The sequence below is a fragment of the Salvia miltiorrhiza genome, chromosome 3 (assembly GCF_028751815.1).
Source record: "Salvia miltiorrhiza cultivar Shanhuang (shh) chromosome 3, IMPLAD_Smil_shh, whole genome shotgun sequence".
Classification (NCBI taxonomy): domain Eukaryota; kingdom Viridiplantae; phylum Streptophyta; class Magnoliopsida; order Lamiales; family Lamiaceae; genus Salvia; species Salvia miltiorrhiza.
Window position 1 is genome coordinate 9,637,146 of NC_080389.1, and position 13,042 is coordinate 9,650,187.

At 32.0% G+C, this 13,042-nt stretch overlaps 1 protein-coding gene across 8 annotated transcripts; it reads right to left on the bottom strand.

The window, feature by feature from the left end:
• Window positions 1–269: 269 nt before the first annotated feature.
• On the bottom strand, window positions 270–12,323 carry LOC131017441 (disease resistance RPP8-like protein 3). 8 transcript variants are annotated; one of them, XM_057946192.1, is made up of 6 exons: window positions 12,067–12,323; window positions 10,978–11,063; window positions 10,016–10,100; window positions 4,381–4,440; window positions 2,230–3,016; window positions 270–2,111 (listed from the first exon to the last, which is right to left on the bottom strand). In XM_057946192.1, exons 5-6 carry the CDS (start codon window positions 2,990–2,992, stop codon window positions 376–378), a joined length of 2,499 nt encoding a protein of 832 aa, XP_057802175.1. In that variant the 5' UTR covers window positions 2,993–3,016; window positions 4,381–4,440; window positions 10,016–10,100; window positions 10,978–11,063; window positions 12,067–12,323; the 3' UTR covers window positions 270–375. The 8 variants fall into 8 exon arrangements, with proteins under 8 accessions (XP_057802175.1, XP_057802174.1, XP_057802173.1 ...); XM_057946191.1 differs by having other exon boundaries at window positions 2,230–3,010; window positions 4,381–4,480; XM_057946190.1 differs by having other exon boundaries at window positions 4,381–4,480.
• Window positions 12,324–13,042: the final 719 nt, after the last annotated feature.

Genomic DNA, 13,042 nt, shown 5'->3' on the forward strand with positions numbered 1-13,042 from the left:
ATCCAATACCATGCGTTTCATATTTCTTTCTCCTGTCTAACTCAAAATTTTGCCCAAATCTGTGACAACTTTTCTGCCCTCAAAGTTTTATTTTCCTTAAAGAAGGACATATACATGAAACATGGCTGCAACTTGGGATCCAAATTGTAGATTACTAAAAGATATGTGTATTTTTGGTTGTTCATATATATTTTGGAGTTTTTGATGAACTTTAACATATTTTGGTGCATGTTGCCAAATTCTGCAGCAACTTGAGAAGGAAGAGAGTAGAAACAAGATATGAAGACACACAATTGTCGCAACTAAATGTCATTTACAAACACAACCACCAAAGGAGAAGAAAAATCAATTATACAAATTAACACGCCAACTGCTTTAGCTCATAGGATTGATATTCACCGTCTCTGTATTGGAGATTAAGTACTCTGAATTCCTCATCTTTGTTGCAATGCTTTTGGTTGTCACCATCTTTATCTCCTTCAACAAAACCCACATATTCGTTTCTGGGAGAGTATCCAGGTATGGACAATCATGGATTTCTAACTTCTCGAGCCAGTGCATTGCATCTTTACCACTTTGTACATTTCTCAAATTCCATAACTCTTCGATGCACAGCACTCCGAGACAAGGGAAGCTGTCGTGCAAGATCACTATTTGTTGACCAGTGTATGCATTCCGCAATTTGAGGTATCTTAGATTGAGTAACGTCCCTAGTAGTGGCATGGGGTCTTCATCAAGACAACTATCAATCAACGTCAATGATTCAAGTTTTGGAGGGAGATTAGTTGGTAACCTGGCAATGAGTCCATCCAATTTCAGAGTATGAACTTTATGTAAAATACCAATGTCATCCAAACAAGCCATGCTTCTAAAACGATACCCTCTTAAGATTAGATGATTAAGATACTCCAAGTTAGCCAATGACCCAAAGAGCTTGCCTACATCTGAGTTTCTATCCAATCCTTCTATGCCTAACTTCTTAAGAAATTTCAACTTTTTTAACCCCCAGATGCCATATCTCCAATTATCAACCGAGATGTAGGTTAAGGTCTCTAGGAACGTTAGCGCGTCTATCTTCAAAGGCTTCCGGCAAATCACATCAGACATGTAGAGGTGGCAAAGACTATCCATTTCCCATACAATATCTGGGACCTCCACCATAAAGTTTAGAGCTATATCAAGAACCTCAAGCTCTTTCAAGCACCGTAACGACTGTGGCAGATCTTTTATGTAATTATTTCTCAATCCCAAGTATCTTAATTTCATCAATGCGCCGATAGTTTCCGGTAAAATCTTCAACCCGAAATCTTCCAAGTCAAGTATCTTAAGTAGCTCAAAGCTATTCCAATAAGATGGATTGGCGTCAAAGTAGCCACCTCCATGGAAGAAGAGAGAAACAAGATGCTTATCTTGATCCGTGGAGTAGTTGAACTTGTCTCTGCTACAAATGATAACACGATGATCACGTGGACTCTCAGAGGGTCGATTATTTCCATTGTTCCTTAGGATCTCAAAACTGAATTCCTCCTCTGCTTTTTGGATGGATAGCATGTGTAGCACAACATTAATGTGATACTCCGTGCTCTTGTCCTTGACATCAATAACAGATTCATTGATTAAACCATCTAAATATGACTCACATATATATTCTTGTGCTACTCCTACTACATTCCAAATCTGTTTCAGCTTTTCTGCCCTCAAAGTTGTATTTTCCTTAAAGAAGGCCATAGACAAGAAACATGACCTCAGTTTGGGATCCAACTTATGATAAAATGGTTCCAATAACTTCAATGTTGAACCAAAATCAACTGATTCAAGAAGTTGTTCCCATTCGCTCTCCCCTGAGACTTTCTTTTCTGCTAACTGCTTTCCCACCTCTTTTATAGCTAATGGCAGACCGCCACATTTTCTCAACATTAGTTTTCCCATATACTCCAAGGACTTTGGGAATTTGTGCTCACCCTTTAATTTGTTGCCATGGTTTATTGTTTTCAGAAACAATTGCCAGCTCTTCTTAGAATCCAAAGGATTCATCTTATAAACATTTTCATCATATAAATGTATGTCGACATGTGTCGTGTGACTTGTGAGCAGCAATCTACTTCTAATACCTGCTTACATAAGAACAATACAGAAGGTACAGTCAAAAGATTATCGAGTCGAGAAAAATTATAGTGATAGATTACTTGATGCAGTCATGTATTATTTTAAAAAGATGATCATACATACATTTTGGAAGAGTTTCCAAGAACTTCAAGCGCATTTGTTTGGGCAGGTCGTCGAGCACTATAAGATATCGTTTTCCTTGCAGGTGTTGGTGAAGCATATCTCGGAGGCTTCGGTTGTCCATATTCTCCAATAAGGAAGATGCATGGAGATTCAGAGGATCTTCTAGCTGTTGTATTAGATTGATAAGTAGCTCTTTAAGAGTAGTGAAGTAAGTAGAATTAGATACCCATGCACGGGTCTCGAAGTGCTTCCTGACGGTTGGATGGTTGTATATCTCTCTCGCAAGAGTTGTCTTTCCAATACCACTCATCCCTTTGATAACAACAGCCCAACTGAAGAATCCTTCCCCACCAATAATCCTTTTGCGAAGCAGCATTTCCAAATCTTCTTCCAAGCCTACCAATGGATATTCGTCATCGACATTTTCTAATGATCTGATGTTGGACTCATCATCATCGCCCAGTGTAAGCATCTGCTTTTTGATCTCTCCCATCCAACTATGGATGGATTCATAGTTCCAACTATAGCTTCCGTGTTGTTTGAAATGGTCGATGGCATCGTCAGCCATGTCGACAAGGTCGGATACTAAAAAATTGAGGCTTCTGCCCTCTTCCAATTTCTTATCCCTCACAATCTCCACAATCACTCTCATCTCTTTAATTACCCTTTCCATTGCCACTTTCACGCCCTCATTTATTTCTATGTTTTCTTGATAATTAATGTCCAACTTCTGTATCAGCGATAAGAGGAGAGCCTCCGACATGTTTATGCTTCCACCAAACTGCCCCTAATACCCAATTTAATTAACAACATTAGAGTGGCAGCAATAATAAACTCCCAAAATTAACTTTAACAACACCACATCAAAAGCTAAAACCCACCAACTTTTACAAATCTATGCGTGCAATAATAAACCTACAAAAGCCACTTTATAAAGTGTGTGCTAGTCTAGAGGTAAGAGGTTAATACTCAAAACCTGAAGTCCTAGGTTCAAATCCGTTGTGGCGTCGCCTAGCGGTTTTTAAATTTCTTTATGTAATTTATCAGAAAAGAAAAGAAAAAAAAAAAAAACCCTCATCCCAACCAATCGATTTGGATTAATAAGATTGATTTGAAAAAAAATAGAAAAAAATGATTTTTGATTAATAAAATTTACTCAAGCGAAATATTTCAAAGAGTAAAATTTTGGAATAGCCAAAATGGATCATAAAACACAAATTATGGCCACTCATTGAAAAAACATAAATTTTGGCCATTTTTATAGCTTTGGGACGTTTTTGCCCTTAATTGGGCGGACTGGGTAGGGTCAGGAGCGCGGGTCGCGTGCCGGGTAGGATCAGGCACGCGGGTCGGGTTAGGCACTTATGGCACTATTAGTGCCATAAGTGCCAACGAAATTTTTTTTTACTCCCCTTGCCCTGTCTACCCCCCAGACCCCCGACCCCACCCACCCCCAAGCCAAAAACAAAAAAAAAAATTACTCCTCCTAGATAAAAATAAATCAAATTTTACTTTTGTTATTTTATTTTATGGCACTAATAGTGCCATAAGTGCCAACGAAAATCCAAAATAAAATAAAGTAAAATGGTCTTTTTAGCACTTATGGCACTATTAGTGCCATAAGTGCCAAACATGCAGAACAAATATAGAAACAACAGCATCATCTAAACCCTAAATGAATAATCTAAACCCTAAATGGAATATCTAAACCCTAGGGGAAGTGTTTAAAAAGTTCCTTTTGGCTTGGGGGTGGGTGGAATCGGGGGTCTGGGGGGTAGACAGGGCAGGGGGAGTAAAAAAAAATTTCGTTGGCACTTATGGCACTAATAGTGCCATAAGTGCCTAACCTGACCCGCGTGCCTGATCCTACCCGGCACGCGACCCGCGCTCCTGACCCTACCCAGTCCGTCCAATTAGGGGTATATTAGGCATATTGCCTAATTAATGGCCATAATTTGTGTTTTTTCAATTAGTGGCCAAATATTGTGTTTGCATGTTCAATGTGGCCATTTGACACCATTGTTTCATATTTCAAATGTCTGACTCTATATAAGAACATCATAATCAAGTGAATTTAATTTTTGATATAAGTGAAAACATCGTAGACACGTGAATTTTAAAATTAATCTAATCAACGAAGGAAATAGTTACCTTTTGTGATATCTCTTCTTATCTTTGCTCGTGTTGATTGACTTTATGACTCAATCCTCCCTTAACATCAAATTAGCTTGTTTTTATCTTCCGATAAATCCTTTGATTTGAAGGGTGTAGAGTGTAATATATTTGGGTTATTAGCCTGTAAATACACGAACTTTTTATATTTTCTGAAATTTAACATGACTTTTATTTTTAGCCCACAAATACACGAACTTAACATTTTTTCTGATTTTTGACATCTACAAGAAAAAATTCTAAAATACTATTAACGTGAAGGCCGGTATACCATGTCATTCACTCTCTAATCCAAATAATGAATCAAATTACTCTATTCAAGTGCATATTTCGTAGTTTACGTCATGTATTCCGGCCTCCATCTCCACAATAAATAGAGTTTTTTAATGTCGATGTCAAAAATCAGAAAAAATGTTAAGTTTGTGTATTTGTGGGCTAAAAATAAAAGTCATGTTAAATTTCAGAAAATATAAAAAGTTCGTGTATTTACAGGCTAATAACCCAATATATTTCAAGTCAACAAATTTGAAAAGAATATTACACTAGACTAAAACTTTACAATCAAAACAAATTTGAAAAGAATTTTACACTAGACTAAAACTTAACAAGGAAGAGACTAAAAATTTTGATGAAATTAATTAATCTCATCTATACTAGGGCTGGAAAAATATACCGAAAACTCGGTATACCGGCCATACCGTACCGTAAAATACCGTAAAATATCGAATTTAAGGTATACCGGTTTTTTTGGTAAGGTATGATACCGTACCGAAGATTTACGGTAAGGTAAAGGTATGGATTTTTCAAATACCGGTGTATACCGATACCGTGGTATATAGCGAAAAAATCAATAAATACCGTATTAAAGGTATATACCAGAATACGGTATGATACCGTATTACTGGTATACCGAATATTATTGCATATACCGGTGATGCGGTATCATACCTTATTCTGGTATACCTTAATATTCGGTATATACCGGTAATAAGGTACAATACCTTATTCTGATATACCGCAGTTGTCCGTATATATTGGTATACCGAAAATCGCGGTATATATCGTATCAAAATCTATATTTTTAAAATATATAATATTTATTTTTATGTCTATATTTTAAAAAATATTTATAAATTTTATAAAATGATGTATATAATCTATATTATGTGAATATATACAATTGTACATGAATTTATAAATATCATCAAATGATACAAAAATAAATAAAATATAGTATATAGTATAAGTCATACAATAAAATAAAATTGTTTATTTTGATATTATAGTATAGTTATAATATATAACTAAAATTATTGTTTTACAATAGATTATACATCTAACTTATAATAGTTACATATATAATAGCATAGTTATAATATTACTATTATATTATAAATAATACTCCCTCCGTCCATGAAAGAACTTCCTAGGAGGGAGTGGCACGGGTTTTAATAAAATGTTGTATAGTGTATTGAGAGTGGAGAAAAAGTTGTAAAGTGTATTGAGAATTGTGAAAAAGTATTAATAATTTATTGTGTTGTTTTAATTAATGTTATTTGAGTGGTGGGAATTGTCTTAAAAGGGGAGTATTTTTTAAGTGGTGGGGTATTGTCCAAAATAGGAAAAAGTAGGAAGTTCTTTCGTGGACGTCCCGAAATAGAAAAATAGGAAGTTCTTTCGTGGATGGAGGGAGTATTACGTCTAACATATAAATTATATGTAACTTATAACATCTATATAATTTACTATATATTACATGAATGCATACAAGTATGCGAATATAAATATCATCAAATGATATAAAAGTGAATACAATATAATATAGTATGTAAGTTATATAATTTAATATAACTGAATTATTTATATTGATATCATAACACAGTTATAATATAATATTCTATAATATATAACTAAGATTATTGTACAGTTATAATATAATATTCTATATTATATAACTAAGATTATTGTTCTACAATAAATTATACATCTGACGTGTAACATCTATGTATATAATAGCATAGCTATAATTAATATTGATATTATATTATAATTTAGATTACATCTAACTTATAAATCTCATATAACTTATAACATCTATATAGTATATAGTATATACTATATAACTTATAAATTTATAAATATCATCAAATGATACAAAAACAAATAAAATATAGTATATAGTATAAGTTATACAATAAAATAAAATTATTTATTTTGATATTATAGTATAGTTATAATATATAACTAAAATTATTGTTTTACAATAAATTATACATCTAACTTATAATAGTTACATATATAATAGCATAGTTATAATATTAGTATTATATTATAAATAATATTACTTCTAACATATAAATTATATGTAACTTATAACATTTATATAATTTATTATATATTACATGAATGCATACAAGTATGCGAATATAAAGTACGGTATACCAATTGAATTTTTTCGATTTTGATAATACCGATTATTTTGGTATACCGTTAAAGTGCGGTATACCGTGAAAGTACGGTATACCGAAATTCGGTAAGGTATACCGAAATAAAGGTACGGTGAAGGTTTTGTATATTCTCCATACCGTACTTAAGGTATACCGAACTAAGGTATACCGTAGGTAAAGGTAAGGTAAAGATATGAATTTTCTCCATACCGGAGGTAAAGGTAAGGTATAAGGTATGGTCGATTTAATAAGGTATACCGTACCGTGCCACCCCTAATCTATACATAATGTTGATATATATATGGATCCATGAGGTCCTTCCGCATCTGATGGCTTAGACAATTAACAATATTGTTGCTATTATTATTTCTGGAAGATGGATTTTTAACTTGATTTTTTTTAATTAATTGTAATATTAAATTAAAAAGTCATGTCATGATAGACTCGAATTTGAGACATTTAAGCATATTAATCACTCTACCACGAGTTCAATACACATATTACTATTTTTTTAAGCAAGAATTTTACTCCATCCGTTCCATTTGAAATATCTCAAAAAAAAAATGGTATACATATTACAAATTGAGTGATAAAAGTGTAAATAAAGTGGTGGTACCCACATATTTTTAATCAATATATTAAGCATAATTAGCAAAAGCATATAGGAGAGAGAAAAATAAATAAAGTAATCAATAAAAGCCAAAAAAGAGGGCAGGGTTCCCCTGAATCAAAGCATTTCAGCCAAAAATTTGGTGCCAAATTTTTTGACATCACAAAATACATCCTGCCAAATTCAATTTTCCCTCTAAATAACTCGAAAATTTACTATTCAAATAAATTGGAATTCTTATAAATAACCTACAAAAGCTAATTCTCTTTTGTAAAATACATACCCTCCTTTTGTAAATGCAGGACATATATATATTTTGTATGAGCATGAATAATTCATTCACATTTAATTTATCCTTATTGTTAAGAGCAGGAGAGAACCAGGCAGAAAAATGAAATACAGAATCACATCACAGATTTCAAACAAAGAACCCTAAATAATGTGAGCACAATTCTTATCATTTCAGCGCAAATAAGCCACACATCATGCATAACTCCTATTTAATACCTTTTCATACATGTAAATGATACTTTCAATATAATTAAATTACACTATTTATATATATACAAAAAGTAAATGACAAGATTTGACTTTGTAAATGATATTTTTTGCTTACTTTGTTCCAATTTAATAGGTCACACGACCTGGACATATATATTAAAAAATGAATGGTTTATAATAAAATGGAAAAGATAAAATAGCTTTTTTTAGGGTAAATTTGTGAAAAAATAGAAGAGAGAAATGAAGATATCATTTTTACATTTGAGCTAAAAATGAGTTGTGTGGGAGCTAAATAATTACATATTCTCTTAGTGGGCCTTCCCTTTGAATTACATCTTGAACCCAATACCAACCAATTAATACTACGTATTATGGCCTTATGGGTTCATACTAAATTATCCTTAGGGCCCGTTTGGTTTTAAGTATTGGATTAATCAGGATATAAATTATCCTGATAATTTAGTGTGGATTAGTCATGATTTCTAATCCCATCTGGGTGTTTGATATCATTGGTAATTAATCCCAAAAGGTGTTTGATATCCATTGGAATAGGTTGGATTAACATATCAAATACCTAAATTATCCTCACATATTTTACCAATAGACATTCGTGTCCTCAAATCTGAAAATAAGATGGAGGCATTGGTATCCCTCACAGTATCGTTTGGCGTGAAAATGGTATCAATTTTCGATTTTAACATCTCGGTATTAAATTTATCCCATGGGGAAGGTGGTATAATTAGTGTGGGTTAATCCCACAAAATAAGCTAGGGTCTTGGGATAAACCTGAGTTGACCATATTAGTAGCACATAATACCAAACACTGCATAAATTCATATTAATTTAACTTATCCTGCTTTTAAACCCATATCAAACGGGCCATAATAATAACACTTTTAAGGGGTGGTTCTCACCGTGAGATCGACCACAGGAGAGCATCCCCTTTTTTTATATATAATATACTCTTTTTGTCTTATAAAATCATGCATAATTTGGAATGGTACAGATTTTAAAAAATCATGTAAAGTGTAGTGTGAGTGGAGAAATAGTCCACATTGATTGTGATGTTTACTGGGAGAATTATTACTATAAATAGACTATGTATGATTTCATGGGATGTACGGAAAATGAAAACTATGAATGTTTTTTTGGGACGTAGGGAGTAATTATTATTATTCGATATTCATTAATTTTTCATATTCCAATATACTCGCATAATTAATAATTTATATTCATATATACTATGAAAATATATTTTTTTTAATAATTTATTTTTGTCAAATTGATGGCAATTTTATAATTATAGTTATTAATTGAGTGTAATATTTTAGAATGTAAATAGACAAGAAATATAAGAATTAGCTGCGAAAATATGAGAGATGAAAGAGAAGGGGGAGATAAATATTTTTTAAACATTAAATACACATGCATAATCTTCCGATTCAAATTTTATTTTAATTATTGTATATTAAATTAAAGATTTTTACCATAATCTCTAATTTAAGATATATATTGAATATGTTTTTATAGATAAAAGATATGTGCAATATAAATATCTTACATATAAAAGTATCATCTCCCATAATAATGTTATTTTACCATTTACTACTTAAAAATAATGAAATTTGATTTATGAAAAGATATTTAAAATACACTTTAAAATTTAAATTAAGATGATGACGTGTTCGTTAATTTGGGATAGAAATAATTAAAACTAAATTTAGAACGAATAAGTTATATTGTTTAAAGTTTCATATTAAATTTGGACTATAGTGTATTAAAATCATAACCTTCATCATCTCTTAATTTTTCGGAGTTTTTCAGCAAACAATTAGGTGATGAAATCGTTTCTTTGCAAAGAATGAGATGTACCATTTTACGCGCGTAATTTAATTTGTATTACGCACGTAATTTAATTTGTAATAAATAGTTATTGTTGCAAAGCAAGAATTAAACTGAAGTAACAATACTCAAAATCTGAGTTTATATATATAAGAACATCATAATTAATCATGTGAATTTAAAAATCATTCAAATCTAAGGACAAGGAAATTACCTTTTGTGATTCTTCTTCTATTCTTTCTTATGCATCAATCCTCCGCTTGTCTCAATTGTATGGTATGAACGATAGAGTGTGAAATCTATGTTTTTCAAAGTCGAAACAAAGTTGGAAGTTATTTTAAACAAGACTAAAACTAATTAACCATACAAAGAGGAATTGTGGCTAAATTTTTTGATGAAGAAGTTGACGTTTATTTCATGATGCAAAAAATCCTTTCGTTTAAAATGGAGAATAAAAATGCAAGCAGAGGCAGCTATATAGCCACACACACAAAAATCCACATAGGATTGCTCGTTTAATCCACACAAATACAATACTCTAATCGGTTTGGATCTTGTATCGATATGTTCCATGTATTCCCCTATTAAATTCATTATTTCAATAATATTATTATAAAATTAAAATTTGTTATAATTTAATGAATCACAATTAATTAGCATTTATTATTAAAAATTGATGTTTAAAGAAACTATATAACCTAATTATATATTTATTAATTTACTTCAATAATCAATTATTTACTAATAAATGATGATTATATTTATACTAGTGTGTCATATGTTATACTATATTCTTCATATTGGAAAACAATACTCATGTTTATTACTGACGATAGTCCATGCACAATTTTGTGTTGAACTAGACTAGTAATACATCCGTCCCATTTGACTTGGCCTGTTTCTTTTTTAGATAATGGATTTTCACTACGATAAATATAGCTCATGTCATGTCAACACACTTTACACTACAATCTTTTTCTCTTAAATGACTGTGACGAAAATAATTAGGTCAAGTAGAATGAGACTAAGGATATAGTTTATTCAAGTTTCCAAAATGATTATTTTTCGGCTTAATATAATTTTTTAAAGCGCAAAAATTTAAAATTTTTGTATGAAAAGTCCGCATAGTTATGCTGAGTTTTCATATTATTCAGATCTAGGAAGAAGGAAAATTACCTCTTTGTGAAATTTCTTCTTATCTTTGCTCCTTGTTTCTGGCCAGCTAAGAGTGATTTGAAAAGCGAGTTGGGAGGGGTTATAAACTACAAATTCACAAAGTCACAATTACGGTGTGACTCAGCAAGTTGGGTAGGTTAAATAGAAACAACAAAATACTTAATTTTCAAGAAATTTAACTTAAAACAATTGTAATAGAAGACAACAGGGGAGACAGGCAGATGCCCACCTTATATATAATTCTATTATTTCTTCAATATTAGTCAATATATTTGAGCTTTAAGTTTCAACTAATATATCCTAAATAATGTCTTCTTAGCTGTAATCCACGCATGATTTTTATATATTTATCCAAAAGTAGTTGAAACAACCTTATTTCACCCAAATTAGAGGTCAACTGTGGGTGGCGCTTATTAAGGGCGTCGGATCGGGTTGTTTCAATTAATTGAATAGAATTTTTTTAGGGTAAAGGTCACTTTCTGTTCCATCATTTTAGCGAATTCTCAAAAATGTCCCAATCTAACGATAATATCAAAACGGTACCCAACTTATCACAAAAATATCGTCGTGTCCTGCAAAAAATTTCCGATAATCTGAAACTGGCGTGGATTGCCGGAGTTACTACAACATGACAAATCCACGTGAACTCTTTTAATCTAGCTGGAATTATTTTTTTTATGTAATTGAAAATAGGGACAGAACGATAGCGTTTGGAACGTCTTATATGTTATTCAATCATCTCAGCTTTGTCCTAGTTTCACATGTGGCAGCGTTTTCATTTGCCCTAGTTTCACATAAAAATCAACATAATAAGTGAAGCATAAATGTAATTACAATGTAATGATGAACCAAGAGCCGAAAGTAAGATCCATTCACTTCTCTCAAATCCATATTTTATTTCTACGAATGATAGCAACAACTCAAGTATAAAATACCAGTACAAAAATTGTATTAGGACGCATTGGAGTCCAATTATAGACCAAGATTAATTAACTAAGTGAAGCCGCAAATGATAATGAAAATGCTTCAGACACAAACAAATTTAAGAAGCAAAGCAACAAAGAAAATTGGGGAGATAAAGCAACCTACCAGAAATCGTATCAGACGCCAGATTCTTAGGGCTTCGATTGCAGAACGCCGCGCCGCGATTTCAGGAGATGCCCCCGATTTCAGGAGACGCCGACGATTTAAGGTGACGCCGCCGATTTCAGAAGACCCTTGTCGTGATTTTCAATTATCTCTTTAAGAGAGAGATGAATTTTCTGTGCTTGTTTTCTTAGGAGAGTTGAGGAAATAGATTTCAGGAGAGGAGACGTTCCAAACACTGCGTTGTGTCCAATAATTTCAAAGATAAGGAAAAAAAAATCAAGCTAAATTAAAGAGTCCATGTGGATTTGCCATGTTGTAACTCCGGCAATCCACGTCAGTTTTCGATTATCGAAAATTTTTTGCAAGACACGGACGATATTTTTGTGATAGGTTGGGTACTGTTTTGATATTATCATTAGATTAATTGGGACATTTTTGACAATTCGCTAAAACGATGGGACAGAAAGTGACCTTTACCCATTTTTTTATTAGTCGAATCAAATACTTCATCTGTCCCACGAATCTTGATGTATATTCCTTTTTGGACCGTCCGACGAATCTTGATGCATTTATAAATATAGTACCCTCCGTCCACGAATTAAAGCCCCATTTGAGGGTGGACACGGAGACTAAGAAAGCTGAAAAATGTGTTATGGGTGAAATATAAGGGTAGTTGACTAAAGTGATAAAACAGTTGACTAAAGTGTTAAAGGTGTTGTGTGATGGGTCCACTAGTGATAAAGTGTAATAAATATAGAATATAAAAATGATAAAGTTGTTATAAGGTGGGTCCATTAGTGACAAAGGGTAGTAAATATAGGAAAAGAATAAGAGTAAAAATGTACAAAATTAGCAAAAAATAAGAGTTCTTAATTACCTACTTTAGCACTTTATTACCTACACTTTCTACTTTATCACTTTTCTACTTTATTACCTACACACTTAAAATACTAATCTATAACTTCTTAATCTCGGT